The sequence below is a fragment of the Etheostoma cragini genome, chromosome 14 (genome assembly GCF_013103735.1).
Source record: "Etheostoma cragini isolate CJK2018 chromosome 14, CSU_Ecrag_1.0, whole genome shotgun sequence".
NCBI classification, from domain to species: Eukaryota; Metazoa; Chordata; class Actinopteri; order Perciformes; family Percidae; genus Etheostoma; species Etheostoma cragini.
Genome location: NC_048420.1, coordinates 16,696,941 through 16,715,559, shown reverse-complemented (window position 1 = coordinate 16,715,559; position 18,619 = coordinate 16,696,941). Strand labels below are relative to the sequence as shown.

Below are 18,619 nucleotides of genomic sequence, written 5' to 3'. Positions count from 1 at the left end.
GCCTGACACTAAATTTAGTCTAAATAGTATCTGATTCAGGTATCCATTGACAGATTCAACATTTTTTTAAGTACTAATCCTCTTAAAAAGATCTTTAATAAATAGGTATTTGATGTTAACAAATGTGTATCACAGGATCAAATACATGTATATCATGCCTGTTCTATAATATAAAAAATAGTCACTCATTTGTGTAATGTAACAAAACAGTTTCTTTCACTGGCTAGCTTCTGACATAGATGACATATTAACATCCAGCCAAGCATTTCCTTTTTATCTTAACAATTATTAATAAGGCTGTGGTATTTCCTGGGCAGCATTTAGCTCTTTATCTATGAGTTCATCAATATGTATTCTTACTCACATAGAAACAATTATGTTACTTGTGTGTGTGTGTTAAGTGCTAATAAATAAAGAAGTAGTGACTGTGAAGTAAGGTGAAAATGATATGATAATGTAAAACTGTTTTGTTTGGCACATTCTTTTGCTCTACCATATTTTACAATCACTCAGTAGGCAAAATAATAATAATTTCAACCTTCCTAAAAGTCAAGTTAATCATTGGTGTTCATATTTTTTGTAACTGTATAGCGCTGCAACTAACAATTTCTCTAATTACAAATTAACCTGCCAATTATTTCCTCTATTCATCATTTTATTATTTGGTCTATAAAATAGTTTAAAATGGCCATCACAAATTCTTGTCATATCCTCACATAAGATGAAAAGATTTTTTATTTTTTTTTATTATCATGGACAACTGACTACTGGTTTCAGCTTTAAACTACACCAGCAATGATCATCTTTGTTTCCTCACTTACATAAAATTGCTATTGGTTATTTCTGTTTTTTCCCCAGTGTTATGAAACTGTATATTGTTACTGTTTGGGCTGCGTCGTCATATGAAAAAGTACAAAAAACAGAACACGGATTGCTTGAACGCATTACACATAAAGTGTTTCCACATCTTTTTTAACTTAGCAAAAGGTAAAGTATACAAAAAGGAGATACTTTTACAGAAAAGGTCCTGTATATAACTGAAATAATTTTGGTGTAATCAAAAACCACACTGGATAGTTAGGGGTTAATGAGAGTCTGTGCATTCTGCTCTTCCTTCTCCTCCTCTTCTGGTTTTACATGCTTTGCAGCCATCGCAGACTAGCTCTGCGCCTAACATTATACTTGTGTAATCAGGTCCGCCCTTTGCCTTTACTCAGACTGGCATGCAAAGGAACCTCCACGTGGTAGCAAGGTGAGCTAAGGCCAGCTAAGGTGAGTCAGTTGTAGTTGTTATGATGTCACTTGAAGACACAGAGCTGTCCTGTGTAGCTGGGATTTCACAAGAGGAGGGCAAAGAAAATGCAGACTGCTTCCGATTCTTAATTTCTCTCTTGCTGCATAAATCTAACGGCCTGCTTAAAGTGCCAGTGCTGTGTGTAAACTCATGTTCAGCTGTACAGCTGCCCTCAACTGTTTCATCCTCTGGAGCGCTCGGTTTTTTAGATGATCCAGGTAGACATGTGGAAACAGTGTCAAGTGGAGTCGCGGCCTGGCAGCTCCAGTGTTTTTCATGTTGATAGTGCATATTCTTGGTCAGGACTTCTCTGGAGTTGTTGTTCTCCGGGAAGCTCAGTTTTCTCTTCTGGAACGGAAAAGGAAAACGAAAAATAAGAACCATGACAAACCAAGGTCTTAAAAGGAAAACTGCAGTTCAATATAACCTGAGTTGAGCTTTGTTCGTTGAGATTCTAAATAAAAGCCAAGATGTAATGGACCAATCTTTTAAATAGAATCTTGACAGCTATCCAAGACACAAGCCTGGAGAGTCTAAGCTTGCAGACTCATCTGCTGAATATCTTAAGCCTCTTATAAACGTGCTTGAAATAGTTCCTTCAAATCTTTTAAAGTAGTATTGTTTTTGCGTTCTCTCTTTTTATCTTGTTGTACCTTCTTCTGCCTGGCTGTACATTACAATATACTCCACGTGGATGCTTGGTTTTATTAAAACAAATGCCTGTTTTATTATAAAGATCAAGTTTAGTATTGTAATTTTAACATCTCAGTTCCATGAGGCACATTGTTTAATTAATGCACACTTGTAAAGGCACTGTCATATGGTAACATAGGTAACATCCAATATGAAGCACACCTTAACTGGCATGTGGAGCTGGTTTTGGCGCCAGTGTGGTCGAACTCTGGGAGTGAAGGTCTTGCTCTGTACATCCATGGACTGAAATGCCACCCGAGGGAACCATATTTTGAGCATCATCTCTATCTGCAACAGGTTTTGGAGGTATTTCTCACTGTAGAAATACAAATGTTAAGAAACAAGCATTAATGACAATGCTGACAGTTGGTTATAGATGAAAATGACAAATCCCCATTTTCACGCCTGTCATAATATTTAAAAAAATGATTATTATTACTTTTGTTTGTCTTACCCCATTTCAGGCTTCTGTAGAATTCCAAGAATCCTCTGTAATCTGTCTATTGCAACACTCTGCTGGAAACTGGATAGACCTGCCACAATCAAAATATACAATCCAAATGTCAAGGAACAAATGCACTTTAAACATAAGATTACATTACATGTCATTTAGCTGACGCTTTTATCCAAAGTGACTGACAGTTTGTCATATATCAGAGGTTGCATGCCTCTGGAGCAACTATGGGTTAAGTGTCTAGCTCAGGGACACATTGGTTGATGTATTGCAGTGGGAATCAAACCCAGATCTCCCACACCAAAGGCATGTGTCATATATGCACTGCATCATCAAGATCAAAAATCATGTTTGATATTGCTCAACTACATACCTCTGTTATACCGTCCAGTATTTAGTCCATGGAGAAGCTCAAGCAGAGGGCCAATGAACCTCCTCAAATCTGCACACTGAGATATTAAGGACAAAGATTTAGTTTTACTTCAACTTTATTACTGTCATTCCATATGTACAAAGTGCATACAGAACGAAATTGCGTTGCATACAGCTTATAAAACATTGCAATAACATTCCAGGTGAGATGGAACACATCTCCAGATCACTACACCTACGGCTGCTTTGTTATTTGGTTCACAAAAATAATGAAACAAAGACCTAAGAATCAGTTAAAAGTTGCTCACTTTCTGAGCAAAGGCCTGGTCTCCTGGTGTCGCTGAAGATGAGCCTAATGTGGCAACTCCAGAAAAAGAGGCGGCGTTGAGACGCTTAGCTTCATCAGGGCAGTGTTTAGGCTGGTCGCTCTCAGACAGTGAGTGCAGCTGATCTGAATGTGTTGGGAATTTAAGGTAACCTCCAGAGAGTGTGATTCCTTCATCGCCGGAGAGGGACTTTCTTATTCCACTGTCCCCTTCTCCCTCAGAGAAGACGTCTGCTTCATCCTCAGTGTGCTCACTCTCACTGAAGAGAAAGCTTGAGGTGGAGGTTAGCGAGTCAGAAGATGGCCATTTGGAAGAACTGCCCAATGCGTTCATCTGTGGAGACAGGGAGATCATAATGTTCAAAGAGAACCTCAACAAATACAACTTTTGGCACTGGGCAAAATCAAATAGTTAGGTTCCAAGTATTACATTATCATTATACGACATACAATAGGAAATCTGAAGATGTCTAACTGCAACAATCAAAGCATTTGTAAGATATTTCCATCTGTGTGGTGACCATTCTGTTAAACATTTAGTGCAATGTGTATTGCTGTCACATGGAAGTCTGATTCCCCTCTGTCTATAACTAAATGGTATTTAGAAATGAATAACTGTGTGCTTTTAGAAAAAATAACATAAAACCTTAGAAAGGGAAGAAACACCTTTATTAAAATTTGTGATGACCTCAAAACATTGTATACCTATTTTGAAATATTCTAGCATCCTCTTGTAAACTTGAAAATGACATTAAAAGTACTCCAAAAAGAAGATTTAGTGCAATGTGATACTGGCTAAATGAAAGGTCACTATATTTTTTGTATAATTGCTCTGTAGAAGAAATTGTCACACAATCTTTATCATCATAGCACCCATTACTTACAAGTGTGCACGTTTAAAAATGGTGTACTGGAGGCTTTAAAGACCGGGTAAACACAAGCTATATCACTGCAAAAATCTTCTCATGTAAAATCAAAATACTGACATTACATCAACCCCTATTACAGAGTATATGGGTGTATATAAACATGGTTAATCATATTGCAGCACGAAATCCAGAAAAACAACCTAAACACAATCCTTTTTCATGCAGTACAAATTAGAAATGGTACTTGTTGCCAGAAGCTGTGAGTTAGGTCTACACCAAGTCTCAACAAGAATATTATAACTGAGATGAGGACAACTACGATGTGCAAATCAACTTGTGAGTGAGTGAGTTGAGATGAGGACAACTATGCAAATCAACTCGTGAGTGTGTGTGTGTGTGTGTGTGTGTGTGTGTGTGTGTGTCGCGTTCGCTCTGTGTTTTCCAACATAAAGTGATTCTACGTCGACTATTTACGGTGATTGATCTCAACAACAACAGCAAACATTTCACCTGCTAGCTATGTGGTTTGACATTAAACATTTTCGACATTGTTTTTTTTAGCATGTTCGTCACCGCTGGTGATGTGACGAATTCCTACAGCCATGGCAAAATTTACTTTTTTACAAATGCAAAAAATGGAAGATAACTAACTTGAGAACCAGTTTACGTAGCTATACTATATATTTTCTAAAAACAGCAAGCACGCATTCAGACGGAGGTTTGATCCTGGTCAGTCAAGAAATTTCTAGCAGCTCGACTGTATAACCCAAAAATGTCTTATCCTATTTAACGTTCGGCAATTTATAAGTCAAGTCTGAGAAAACCACCAACTTTCACTAAAAAACTGAAAAAAGTTCGGAGGGGAAATTTCTTACCTTCTAGCCAGAGCAGGGTTGGATTCACAAAAAAAAGTGTAGCTAAACAAAACAGCAAGAGAAGGTACGGTACGCTTCTTGAAGAAGTTGAACAATTTCAAATCTTGAACTAACCTCAAATAAGCTAACGACTATTTTTGGGAGCATATGTGTCCACACAGCAGTTGCGCCTGTTATCCCGTATCCGTTCAGTCCCTGTCGGTTGGTTTCTTCTGTCTCTCCTGCCCGTGTTTCGTTTATATTGGTCAGATTTAGAATCTGTTTGAAATGTACACACGAAGCAAAACTGACGCTACACGTGCTGGGTAGGTGCAGAGCCGACATTGGCTGAGCAAAGGTTCGATCTTCCTCATTGGCTCAAATGCTTGGCCAATCAGCAGTATTCACAGCGCCGGTTGGCCGGTAAATGCGTAGATTGTACCACACCTCTAACGGCAGCACGTGTGGGTGGTGTGGCAGCTGAATGAGAGGAACAGCACGCGGCAACTGGCATGTGCTTAACATTTTGGTATGCAAATGAAGTCACATGTCGGGCTGGTGGTGTTTGTTTCTCAGAACCCACTTCTTTTTCATTGTGGTTATGTTTTGTTAGTATGTTTGTTTACCTTTATGTAAAGTTGTCCTCTATTTCTCTAAGAGACCGGCTTGATATGTCAGAATGTATATATATGTATATATATATATATACATATATATGCTGTGTATAAAAGATTAAATTCGGTATAAATTTAAAACTTGTAATCATAACAATACTTAAGATGCCCCACTGACTAATATAAATTACCACAAAGTGAGAATTTTGATAATATGCACCTGTTGGGCTTAAATGTGATGGGATCAAAAGAAAAACAAGGCTTAAAATAGTTTTACAATTAATTCATGGCTGCACTTTTAAAGAATAGTGTACCTTCAGCTCATTGAACCAAATGTGACTTTTTTGTTAATTGTTTATGTTGAGGTGACTGCAGATAAGACAGACACGATTATGGGATGTGGCATCATAGGCCTATTAGAGCCAGAGACAGAAAGCTTGTGATGCAGTCTTACATCGTTACATAATAAGATTGCTTTATGCTCAAGTGTGAGTCACTTGACTGCATACAGATATTTAGTTTCCGATTTCCTGTTTGCAAAATTGATAGTCACCATGCAAACAGCATCGGTCAATACTACCAGGTGATACACAGTAGATTACAGTAGTGGCAAATACCAACAGCTCTCTATGTAAACACTGAAACAGCTGAAGGCTGGTTCTGCCATGGACATGTCGTCTGCTGTCAGACAGCTTTTGCAGTGGGTTAAAACAATACAAGCAAGTTTAGTTGAAGATATTGCTGCAAATGATATCTGTAAATAAATTAAATGGATTCCAAGCTAATTATTTTAAAACATTGCAGCATATGGCACATATGTACCTTTTTTCTTCTTTTTTTAATTGTAGTTATGTATTCATTTAACTGAATTGTCTCTTGACACAATCAGAGAACAAGTAAGCAACGCTTCTGACTGTCAAGGTTATTTGCTATTAGCATCATATAAAGTAGAAGTTACAGTATTACAATTAAACATGATCAGCTGCCGACATGTTGTATTTTGCATGAGTTAAATCTGTTGGATATGTATAGGGAGGAAAGAGAACTGCTGTTCATTGTCCAGGTTGTTTAGATCACTTATAGGCTCATATAAACTTACTCTTACTCTACAAGTGTAGTCTACTTGATATGCAGGTGTATGCAGTAAATCCACTAAGAAAGCTTTAGGATTTCCATATACCCACTTAAAGTGCACAATGACACACACCAACGTACTTTTCATAACATTTTTTAATTTATTTTGAATTGTTATCTGTGTTTTTCTTCTTCACACAGCATAAATAAAGGTTTTTCCGTTGTAAATTTGTGCATAAAAGTGTATCCAAATACATGAAATAAGGTCGTTGAATCTCAAACCCACATAAAAAAATTTAATGGAAAGTATATGTATATATGTATATTTGTAATACAGTGTGACCCTAAACCAATTCAATACATTAGACTACACTACTGCTTGTGGCTTAATAAATGGATATTTAAAGAAGTGACATGTTTGCAATTTTTTAACCTGTGGTCATTTGCAAGTGTGTGTTTTGGTGGTGCATGTTGGGTAGGGGCCAACAAAAACATTTGCACATTTAACAATCCCATTATTGCACACCGAGTGACAACGGCTTAATATGCCATTGACTGAAGCCACAGTACAGGAAATCATCATGACCTGGTAACCTCTAAAGACAAGTGTGCCTGGTGCAACTGTTCATGTAACTGGAGCAAGAGCAAACACTAAACGCCCCTGTGGTGAAAGCTCAGAGCCTGGCGGATGTATTCGGCCAATGTGTCTTGCTTATAGGAGTTTGCGGAAATTGTCCGGCATCATTAGTGGACACCGTCACACTGTGCAGTAGTGACCTAGTATTAAGTAACAGTGGGATGCTGCTGAGCTGAGAAAAAACCATTCCCGCAAAAACACCAACTGCATTGTTTGAGTTTCCTACAGCATATGAGGTCACATCCAACTATTTCCAAAGCTTTTATGTGGGCAAAATATCACTTTGTGGTGTATACTAGTAGTAGATGCCAATTTTGTTGTTTAAATGTAACAACAACTTAAGATTTTCATAACATTTCACACATTTTTTTAGGGCTTTTTCCCTTTTATTATAGTGATGGTGGGGTAGACTGGAAAGGGGGAGAGAGATGAGGGATGGGGGATGACACGCAGCAAAGGGCAGCAGGTTGGATTCATACTCTGCGCCGCTGCAGGACTCAGACAACATGGGGCGAACGCTCTCACTGGGTGAGCTAGAGGCCACCCCACTTGTCACACATTTATTCGTTTTTTCACTAGCAAGACTGTGTGGGAATATTCAAAACACAAAATGTCATCAAACAATAGTTCATTAACCTGCTCATTACCTCTAATAGTGAGTACAAGCACTCCCCAACCATGCCAAATTTAGTAGACAAAATGGACACATCTACTTAATTTTACTATTAAACAGTGAAAGCAACTTCATTCCCAAAGTCCATTGAGATGTGATAGTGACATTGTGTTGGTCTTGATTACGTCCCGTTTCATCAGACATTTCATCAGCAGCCGAGCCAGGGATCTTCTTTGTTTGTCCTGGAGATGAAGGCAATCTTTCTGGCCATTTCCGTGTGGTAGATCCGCCTGCAGTTCTCAAAGTTCTTCCGCTGTCGCTCTCGGCAGGGCTTCTCAAAGTAGCGTTTGCGCTTCACTGTTTCAATAACTCCATCCTGAGTCAGGAGTCTGGAGGATCAAGAGAAAACGTGTGAACACTTGGGGTTGCATTCAAGACACTCTTTTCAACAGGTAAACGACAATAGCAATACAGGTGACATTGGCTAACCACTTACAGTAGAAAATAGAAAGTAACAGTAGTGCAACAGAAACCTATAACTTAGCTAAGGTCTTCATACAATGCATTTCTTTTTTATTAATATCAACATTTAAAGGCAACCAAACACGCACAAAAAGCAATAGTGATTCTGTTGCTTCAGACTTTAAACCATTTTAATGTTATTTGGTCTAACTCTGTATGTATCTAACGAAATCCTTAACCTTATCCTTATCCATCTAGGCATCAAAATTAGCGTTTAGCTACCAGCTAGCCAAATTTAGGCTACACAGTGATACCACTGCGCAGCCGCAGCATTGTGACATTGTACGGAAGAATAACGTTAGCTTGTCGTCCCTTAGATAACAAGAACCTTTGGAATATAATCTATCTAAAACATTAATTTGACCTGTTTAAAGTCTTGTACGCCGCATCAACGTTGCTGTCTTGGACCATCACTGTCCGCGCAATGAAGCGAAGGTGCCTCGCCATGATGAGACCGGTGCTTGTTTAATTGTCAACCGGCTGGAAACACGTAGCTACTACAAGAGGTTCCGGATACAAGAAAGTAGATAAATCACCGCTAGATGGCGCTTTACTCTATTCTGGTGAATGGAAATATTCATCCAAACATGTTTGTGGTAACTGGTTCATTATTCAATACAACTCATAGATGTTGTGTTTGGATTTAATGATGTCTGCCAAACACATACAAATAAATTAATACAAATTCAACATAGACCTGCAGAAAAGTAGGCTACATTTTATGCGAGAAAACATTCATGTACCATACAATATTCAAAAATGTTTTCTCCTAAACAAATTAATAAATAAGTGAATAACCAGAAAGACAAACAAACATCTAGGTCTCTACAGCACAGGGTGCCCAACAACAGTAATCATAGATTATATTAAGGGAGATTGCTTTCAGGGGAATCATAGATTAGTGAAACTACATGCGTTGTCATAGCAACAGAGTCAGCAGTGTCCAGTGTTATCCTTTCATCAGGGGCATTCTCCTCTACTTCTTCTCATCCTTGAGCTGCTGTTGTCCTCTGTGTGTTCTCAGTCTGAGGTCACCCAGCGGTGAATGCTGGCCCGGCTGGTATGTCTAATTTGCATTATATTTCCTTTCTTTGTATGAAACTCCCGATGAGGCATGTTACGGTAACTTTAAAGGGTACAGTAGCTACGTGGTGCCACAGGGTGGAATGCTTGAGACTGATAACATCATGACTCCTTTTGTTGGGTGAATGCACTGCATCATGTTTCCAGATACATTCTTTTGATCCAGACCTGATGAAATATTCTTGGCAGTGTGTAAGCGCATGTTTGAGAGAAAGAAAGAACAGAACGTCTATAACCTAAAGAAAATTAAGTTTGCACTGAGAGCTCTGCCAATAAGTGTAATTGCACATGGGGTGCTATTATCAAATAGGCCTACATCTCTCTGACAGTAGGCCTATTTGAAGGTATTTTGGTTGAAGTTGAACTGATATTGTTACATTTACCATCTTGTCAGATGTGACCAAGCTAGTTCTGACAATCTTCATCCTCAGAGTGTCCATGTTGTAGGCTACTATAGACTCTTGTTAGTAATTGGAGATACATCAGTTCAGTGAAAACCTAGCTAGCCTTTCTAGCTGCCTGAAACTAATGTGTTGCTAACATTACAGGGTCTATAACTGCTAACCATTACCATTTGATTAACTATTATGTAACTCTTTTTACTTTTGTGGATGTATGTTTACTAGATGAAGTATAGTGTTGTACCTTCTGTTATACTTTGACAGCTATTCTATTGGCCTACTTGTTACAAAATAATTTCTTTTAGCTCCTATTTATCTTACTTAGGCTGTTTCTTTGTAACCTCCTGAGTAGTTTTATCAAATACTGCTCAAACTCTTTCACAAGGCTTGAGGTCTTTAACACAGCTTTGTTTTGCTCGCTGTAGAGTGAAAGGATATATTTTATTATTTGACACCTAATTTTACCCACATTCTTCAATTTCCTTGTTTTTTTGTTATTATTATTTTTCCACATTTTAATCATATATCATATGACCTGAATGTGCACTTTGCTTTGTCACCATCATGGCCGAAAAGTTACGACCAATTAGGTCAATTTGGACTTGCATTTAAATGTGAGAGAAACAGAGAGAGGGTTATTTTTGAATCAGCCAATTAACTAACAATGTCAGTAACTTTGATTCAAGTTGAATTAAACCCAATTCAGCTAGACGTTTTACAGTAGGCCCAACACATCAAAAACGTAATGTTGTACTTTCCTAAATTTGCATGCATTTGTGCTTCAATATAGCCTATACATCAACAAAACTACCTAGATATAAAGGACTCAGGTGTGCCAGAATTAAAGGATTTAAGCATTAGCTGAATATATTTTTGTATATGTTGATATATGTTTTCTTAAGTCTCATATGGTTTTACTAAAAATACATGGATGTCCTCATCCAGTTCAGATGAGGACAGGATGATATGTGTTGATGGGTAAATAAACCTGATAGCCTATAATATGTGCTCTTTGGTTATAATGAATTGGACTGATGTGTCTCCTCTCTTTTATCTTAATTGTACTTTTTATAGTCAAAATGCTGATGGGGCCATCCTGGATGGATGTCTCCAGCTGTAAGTCTTATATTTTTCTCTTTCATTACCAGCTATACCACTCCCAACTCTGAAGCTGAACACATTAACCCTTATATCCAGATCTTAGAAAACAAACTTAACACATGTATCCAGGTTGTAGGTGTGTTTTTTTTTTTTTAATACAACGTTTCATCAATTTCCCCAATGCATTGTATTTAGGCTACGTGGGCTACCACTTTTTTTGTCTGGACTTTTTTTCAAATAGCCTAAGTGGGGATAACGTGTCACCAATTTGAGGAAATTACAAATAACACCTAAATTCGGGTCAGCTGCCCATCGACATCAAAGGACTTACTGGAATTGCATTTTCCAGCTCGTATCCAAATCTTTCACCACACTGACAGAGGTGGAGGGTACAGTCAGAATCAGGGGGAAAGTCCCTCCCTGCCACCGGCCTCTGTATTGGCTGGACCTGCACCAGATCCAGGCGAGCTGTCAGCCAATCAGTGGAAGCGCAGATGCAGGCAGCGGAGACGGCTTTGCAAACCAGGGAGGGGGTCAGACAGACCGGGGGGACTGGAGTCAGAACCGGCTTACTACGACCTATTATACTTGCAAAAAAAAAATGGAAATGGAAAAGAAAATCCCAGATTTCTCAGGAAAATGGAAAATGAAAAGTTCCGAAAATTTCGAGGGACTTTTAAAAGAACTGGGTGAGTCACGCATTTGAGACATTGTATAGGTTACACGCATAGATAGATTATTTATTTAACTTGCTTATAATACCCAATAAAGTTGCTTATCTAAAGTTTTTCAAGACAAGACAGGTTTACACATGCATGCATTTTTCCCAACCTTCATCTACTTTAGACGAAAATGCTTTACATGCACTTAAAACGTTGATGCCAGTTTAGAGTCAAACAGCATATTGTAATCTGGTTTATCATAAATCATTCAGCTCTATTGCTAAAATGCAAAAAAGGAAAAGGGAAAGAGAAGCATCGACTGCACAATGACCTGTCAATTAGGTTGTCAGTGACATTATCTACTTGAAATCCAGTTGACTTAGAGGTCAGCTGGAGAACCAATGTGCTTTGAAGTGGCTCTCTGTGGTAACATTCTGCTCTTGTCCTGCTTACCTGTGTTCATGGAAAAATTTGTATTTTTGAGCTAAGCAAGACTGTATGGACTCCAGTTATAAGAGATCAGTAAAGAGAGAGGTCAGGTGAGGGCCAGCCAGTGGCATCCATTAAAATCTGAAGGCAAATAGCCTGTGGAGGAATGTTAGATTAGACTCATCTAAAGCAGGGTCCTCCTCATGCGGTTGTAATTAGATCCAGTGTAAACGGAACTAAGCCTTGACATGGGCCCCAGCAGCCAGCCGGATCTGAGACTGACTTTCCTTCAATGCCCTGGGCCTCCCTGACCCAATCTACGGTGTGTGTGTGTGTGTGTGTGTGTGTGTGTGTGTGTGTGTGTGTGTGTGTGTGTGTGTGTGTGTGTGTGTGTGTGTGTGTGTGTGTGTGTGTGTGTGTGTGTGTGTGTGTGTGTGTGTGTGTGTGAGTGAGTGAAGACAGCCCAGTTCTGATGCACAATGGCAAAAAACTAAGGGGTCAGTAGGTTTACATTTGTTTTACATTTATAAAACATCACATCAAATCTCTACTGACCGAGCACATAGATGTTGATGTAAGCCAGTTCTAACCTGTTTGTACTTTGCAGTAAGCTGACTACATTTCACTACAGGTTACTTCTCTTTTGAAAATCCTGTTATATTTTGTCTTGCTGCTTAATACATGGATACATTATTAAAAGGGACAATAAGGCATGGGCCCAAGGGATAAGCGCCTCTGTTTAGAGTGACTTAACTTCTTGTTGGAAAGTAAATCAGATGTGACACAAAATGACACAAAGCAGCCACAAAGAGATGTAAAACGCCCACAAATAAATGTATGTCTCTGCATGCTAACCTTTTTTGATTTTCATGAAAGTTATTTTATAATGGTGTGGCAATGCAGCAGCACAGACTTTTGAAAATGTTTATGTTGCCAAAAAGCATTGCATTTATGTTACGTGAAAATCAAACTGAGAAGACAAATGATAAGAAAACACAGAGATTGTGAAAAGGATTGCATGAATTTGGTTGTTACTTGTGCTTATAAAGGCTGCTTTGCGGCTTTTGACTTTCAAATATCAGATGAGAGTTTCAAGGACCACCATGTAAGGAAAACATTTCAAAACATTCCCTGCTCACAGCTGCATTACCACTCAGCAATAATATAGCATTGTTCAAAAAGAAGGTGTTGAAAGAGACACTTTGATGGATTACCTAAAGATTGATTTTCATGCTGCACTGAATTAACTCTGCTGCTTAGAAGGTAAGACATCAGAGTAAAAACTTCTAGTATGCTATGGATAAAGTGTGGTTTTTAAGGCAATAAACATTTTTAACCACTGGTATGCTCCTCATATTCATAAACAACACAGGTAATGCTTTCACCACAGTTACCAGTTAGACATTGGTCCGGATTTGTGTGTGAACAGGTGTGAATGTGTTCCTGAGGAAGATTGCAGCGACAGCAGCCTCCAGCCCCGCAGTGGAAATCACCCAGCAGGATGAGAGTCTGTCCATCAAAACATCCACCAGCGTCCGTACCACCCATGTCTCCTTCACTGTGGGTCAGTCCTTCAACGAGACCACAGTGGATGGACGTCCCTGCACGGTATCCCATATAACATTCCTTCATAATGTCATTGCATGCATTCCAGATTTTAGCCAAGAACAGCATAACTAGCACAGAAGAAACATATGGAAATCGTTTCAGTGCAACTCCAGAATCCTGGTTATAATGCATGGATCTGTTCTTCATCTGTTCCTGCTGAGTGAAGGACATTGTTTCCAACAGGCCATAAAAAAGTTTGGAAATTCAGAGATCAGCACACTGGTCCCCAGTTAGGATGAAATCTAAGCTTTGCTAAAACTTTATAGAGTCAAAAGCACTTAAGTGATTCACATTCTTCTTCTTATGAATCCCTGTAGAGTTTTCCTAAGTGGGAAACAGACAGCAAGATCAGCTGTGAACAGACTTTACAGAAAGGTGATGGGCCCAAGACAGCGTGGACCCGAGAGCTGACCAACAACGGAGAACTGATACTGGTAATCATTTTGTGTACAGCACCATTACACGTCTGTATAGACCGTGTGGTGTACTTTAGAGAGCTTTACAGAAAAGAAGTTATTTTTAAGCCATAAATAAGATAAAAGGTAAAACACATCTACAGTCATGCTCTCAGCTCTGTGATGTTGATTTAAATGATACTACAAGGCTAGCAGTTGGGATAGCCATCTTGGAATAATGCAGGAACACTCCAATGTCAAACTAATGGAAGTTTTCCTTTTTTTCCTTAGTTACAACTTACAATATTACAACCCTTTAATATGTGTGCTCTATTAGTAAGTGGTATCAACATTTTAAACTATGCACTTTTGTTGCGGTTTTCTTTCAGACAATGACTGCAGGGGATGTTGTCTGCACCAGAGTTTATGAGAGGGAATGAGGAAATGTGTTCAAGACATGTCATACAATACTCCTGTTTTGTGCCACATGCATGGTTTTCATTTACTTACCTTGTTTTCTCCTTCTTCGTCCTCCTCCTCCCAGCCAGTCAGATGTTGGTCACATCTTAAACAGTGCACTGTGTAGAAAAGGCTTCAGTTTACATGAATGTATGTTGGCACAGTAGTTGCTTGTATGACACCAGAGCTGAACTTGTTCTTTATGTATCATGTAGAAATTTCAAATATTCCTTTTCTAAAAGCTGTGTCTAAATCCTTTTTCAACTTGTTAATAAACAGTTTTTTATGAATTTATTGTTTGACGATTCCTTTTCAAACACTCGTTCTTTATTTTGCCTCCTCGCCAAACTTCCCATTCCCTCGTCGTCGGACTGCATATCACTTTACATCACTGTCTGTCTTTCATATTCTCCTGATTATTCCACACCCTCTCACGCCTCCATCTTTCCATTTGCAATTGAGTACCTTGTCCTCTGTGTGCTCTTGTGTCATCATAGCTCACTCAATTATTTTAAAAACTCCCAAAGACAATTCATATTTTATAAACTCTGCTTTGAGGGACATTTGGCAAAGATGAGAGGGAAACAGGGAGTGGAAAGGAAAATGAGTGAGGGAAAGAGAGAGAGTGGTCATGAGAAAGTTATTTCAAATCATCAGGAGAGGTTGTACTTTGTATGTTCCCCTCTCCAGCTTACAGAATGAACTCAACGTAAAATCCCCCCACCCCTTTTGCTTTGGCTTAGCACCCAGGTACAAAGTTTTAAGTGGCTTCCTCTTACTATGTGCAAAGAGATTTCCAGCTGCTCCCTTAAAAACCTACTTTTCAACATAATGGTTGAAAACTACATATTACAACTTAAAATGAGAAGAGAGAGAGAGAGTACCATTAGCTGAAAATGATGTTCAGAGTCCGTAAAATCGTTCTTTGACTCAACTAAAACGCAAATGCGTGGTTAAGTCTGGGGCTGACTTCACCTTGCTGTGAAAAATGTACCTTCGGGTTCTCTCAGCCACTTCCTGAGAAGAGTACTGCTAAGGTTCACAGGCTGTGATGGTTTTTCCAGGTTTTCAAACAGTGTGAAGACAAGCGCCCCTCTGAAGTACTTCCCAGTTTACACACTGTGCTGAGCATGCAACAAGAGGAATGAGGCCTCCTTTGGGATGAATGTTCTCAATAACCTCTGTGGGTAAATGGATGTATCTGGAGGTTGTACTCAGAACCTTCACTGAAGTAAAGCTACCAATACCACAATGTAAAAATACTCCATTTCAGTCTTGCATACAGTATATCCTTTTTCTTACAGAAGAATTATTTATATCAGCAAAATGGACTTAAAAGCACTTGTTCTGATATATTATCGTATTGTAGATTCCATTATTCAATTGTTGACACTGATGGATGATGCATTATTGTAGCAGGTTGAGGTGTAGCTAGATTTAGCTACTTAACATACTGTACATTAACACTACCAGTCAAAAGTTTGGGGCCACTTAGAAATTTCCATTGTACTCCATCGTAGACAGAACACCAGCTGAGATCAGTTGCATTGTTTTTTTTGGATGAATGGTTGCTGATAATGGGCAATGTAGATGTGGCAATAAAGGTCAGCCACCCACTCAGATCAGCTGCTATTCTGTGTGTAATGGGGTGGTATGGACATTTCTAAGTAACCCCTAACTTTTGACTGGTAGTGTAGGTAAACAAGTCCAGTGGTCCAGAAAAAAGTTAAAAAAGAATAGGAAATTGCTTGAATATTTTGGACTTTTCTTTAATTTATTCTTTCTTGTGAAATGTTAAACAATGTGTACAGTTATTTAAATGAAACCATGTAAGAAGTTTAGTGTTCCAACCACACATGCTTTTTTAGAGGGGTCACAACTCAAAGGTTGGGAGCTACTAGTTGTTAATAATAACCATACCTTATAACTTGTAACAACAGCTGTCAAATACAAAGTGCAGTAAAAAGTAGCAGAAAATGGAAACACACAAATGAAGTACAAGTACATAAAAACTGTATTTGACTAAATGTACTTACTTTCTAAAGTGTGCATGGTTTACACTAACTTCACTCGTCATGTACTTGCTTTTATATCTCCCAATCAGAAAAGTATGTTTTCGATGGCCTCAATGAAACTCATGTTTTTTTGTAAGCACTCATCAAAACCGCAGTACTTGGAAAGATTCTGCTATTTGCTCAATGAGAAAATTGGCGTTGTGCACGCATGCCCTCAAGTACGCGTGCATGCACGCACGCATACACGCATGCACACATGAGAAACCTGATTCTGTCTAAATGACCCCTTTGACTGGTTGACCAATGGTTGCTCTAAACCACCTAGTCCCTCCTTATTAGCTGCAGGTCCTTCTCCACACACAACTGTTATGCCAGTTCATTCCTCAGGCAGTGATGTCATGGAGCCTGCATTGCTCAATTGGCTGAAGAATGCTGTGGTTTTAGGACAGGGAGGAACCCAGCCCAGCATTTAAATCGGGGCCATCTGGATCAATCATGACAGGGCAATTAGAGGAAACAATGTTTCACAGCAGTCAGCTGACAAACACAGATGTTGCTAGGGCATGAAGGCAAACAAAGTAAACCCTACAACACAAGTGGTGATTCTTGCTCATTTAGTTGAAACAGTTAAGCTAAATAAGTTGTATCACTAATTTGCCTGTAAAAATGGCCACTCATTCTTTGCTATTCTAACCATGCCACATCTATTTCCACCCCTGCATCTACATGTCAGCTATATTTCTCTATGGTTCTCCATGGAAAATTGATTTAATCTCAATGGCTGCAATGATCTTGGAATCAGACTTTCAGTGGCAGTAACATTAAACAACCTTAGTTCCACTCATAACCCCCTGTGTTATGGTCATTGGTGTTGTAATTAATCAGTAGATACTTGTTCCACCTTCATTAGACATTTTGCACATATTTTTCCCAAAGCTTAAAAACAAACATCTGTCATCTTTTGGCCCCTTTTCACAGGTTGCACATGTGAGCTCTTTTTTTTATTTTATTACGTTTTCTTCTTTGTTTTTAGATTGCGTCTGAGGCCAAAAAAAGGTAAAAATAAAATGAATTAAAATAAAATAAACATGAACATGTTTTTCTAAAACTGTGCAGTCAAAATATTTTTTTTAAACCCACAGAGGTCTATTTCAAATTTTACAGGAGAGCTCAAGATTCCATAGATACCAGTCACGTCTGGCTGAATTTTTGAGAAATGCTTTTAAAATGATGCAGAAGACATCTAGAATGTTACCATTTGAAATGGTACAATTGTAAAAAAACATGGTGCCTTTGCTTTGAATATTTTACTCAGTGTGAACATCATCTAGCTTTATGTGATACCGTCAGACAGTGTGATGTAATCCTCATCATCATCCTCATCATCAACTTTATTGCCAGACTCAAAGTCCATTTGGAAGACACAGACATGACATACAAAATACATTAAGTTTGTTGAGCAGTATCCTCATACACTCATTATGAGCAAGCTTAAGCTTCTGTATGCTTGACTTTTTAAACTTAGTCCATAAGAGAGCAGTATACAAAGGAGGGAAATATGCTTTAAACAGGCAAATTTTGACATCATTCATGCACATGTGGAATTTTCTTACCAGCATGTTAACTTGGTCATATAATATGCAATGCTGCCTGTACATATCCTCAACATCAGATAACTGATCTGTAATATAATGACCCAGATATTTAATTCTATTACAGATGCTCTTCACTTGTCCTGACAGATAAAAGTCTGGAAAACAAAAATATTTGTCCACTTTGGTCCTAAATATCAAGACATTTTAGGCATTGTAAAACATCATATTTCACCCCGTATTCAGAGCAGATATCTAGTAGCTGCTGCAAGCCAACACTGCTGGGAGAGAAAATGGCGAGATCATCAGTATACATGAAATGATTAACCAAGGTGGTGATGCAGCCAGTTTTGCATCTTGTCAATTGGTTGGATAACTCATCCATGGTAGGTAATTAAAGAGTGCTGGTGAGAGTAGCCCCCCCAGACATACTTATCCCAAAGGAGGCAGAGACTGTATTGCCCCATTTAACCTGCATACTCTAGATGGCACACCAGTAAGCCAGGATTCTTACAATGCTGTCAGGAGCATCCCTTTGGCTCAATTTTTTAAT

At 38.6% G+C, this 18,619-nt stretch overlaps 3 protein-coding genes and 1 long non-coding RNA gene across 4 annotated transcripts; 2 read left to right on the top strand and 2 right to left on the bottom strand.

Annotated features, from left to right (window-relative positions):
• Positions 1 to 61: 61 nt before the first annotated feature.
• Positions 62 to 17,734, top strand: LOC117957296. Its single transcript, XR_004659469.1, has 3 exons — positions 62 to 198; positions 417 to 418; positions 17,722 to 17,734. It is a non-coding gene; the product is annotated as an uncharacterized LOC117957296 (long non-coding RNA).
• ciarta (circadian associated repressor of transcription a) lies at positions 855 to 5,157 on the bottom strand. The gene is made up of 6 exons (XM_034892937.1): positions 4,883 to 5,157; positions 3,122 to 3,472; positions 2,815 to 2,890; positions 2,442 to 2,520; positions 2,150 to 2,303; positions 855 to 1,642 (listed from the first exon to the last, which is right to left on the bottom strand). Exons 2-6 carry the CDS (start codon positions 3,470 to 3,472, stop codon positions 1,268 to 1,270), a joined length of 1,035 nt encoding a protein of 344 aa, XP_034748828.1. The 5' UTR covers positions 4,883 to 5,157; the 3' UTR covers positions 855 to 1,267.
• On the bottom strand, positions 7,904 to 8,866 carry mrps21 (mitochondrial ribosomal protein S21). Its single transcript, XM_034892940.1, has 2 exons — positions 8,686 to 8,866; positions 7,904 to 8,188 (listed from the first exon to the last, which is right to left on the bottom strand). Exons 1-2 carry the CDS (start codon positions 8,766 to 8,768, stop codon positions 8,008 to 8,010), a joined length of 264 nt encoding a protein of 87 aa, XP_034748831.1. The 5' UTR covers positions 8,769 to 8,866; the 3' UTR covers positions 7,904 to 8,007.
• Positions 10,895 to 14,753, top strand: crabp2b (cellular retinoic acid binding protein 2, b). The gene is made up of 5 exons (XM_034892938.1): positions 10,895 to 10,921; positions 11,256 to 11,595; positions 13,427 to 13,605; positions 13,923 to 14,039; positions 14,390 to 14,753. Exons 1-5 carry the CDS (start codon positions 10,910 to 10,912, stop codon positions 14,438 to 14,440), a joined length of 699 nt encoding a protein of 232 aa, XP_034748829.1. The 5' UTR covers positions 10,895 to 10,909; the 3' UTR covers positions 14,441 to 14,753.
• Positions 17,735 to 18,619: the final 885 nt, after the last annotated feature.

Bases quoted from the DNA above. Each gene is read 5' to 3' on its own strand.
- ciarta (XM_034892937.1), bottom strand. From the start codon at position 3,472: ATGAACGCATTGGGCAGTTCTTCCAAATGGCCATCTTCTGACTCGCTA. The intron at 2,304-2,441 runs GTAAGACAAACA...GTATTTCTACAG, and splicing joins CTACAGAAGCCTGAAATGGG to TGAGAAATACCTCCAAAACC. The intron at 1,643-2,149 runs GTGTGCTTCATA...TTTCCGTTCCAG, and splicing joins AGCTCCACATGCCAGTTAAG to AAGAGAAAACTGAGCTTCCC.
- mrps21 (XM_034892940.1), bottom strand. From the start codon at position 8,768: ATGGCGAGGCACCTTCGCTTCATTGCGCGGACAGTGATGGTCCAAGAC. The intron at 8,189-8,685 runs GTCAAATTAATG...TTGATCCTCCAG, and splicing joins GCGTACAAGACTTTAAACAG to ACTCCTGACTCAGGATGGAG.
- crabp2b (XM_034892938.1), top strand. The intron at 13,606-13,922 runs GTATCCCATATA...GAATCCCTGTAG, and splicing joins TGGATGGACGTCCCTGCACG to AGTTTTCCTAAGTGGGAAAC. The intron at 14,040-14,389 runs GTAATCATTTTG...GTTTTCTTTCAG, and splicing joins ACAACGGAGAACTGATACTG to ACAATGACTGCAGGGGATGT.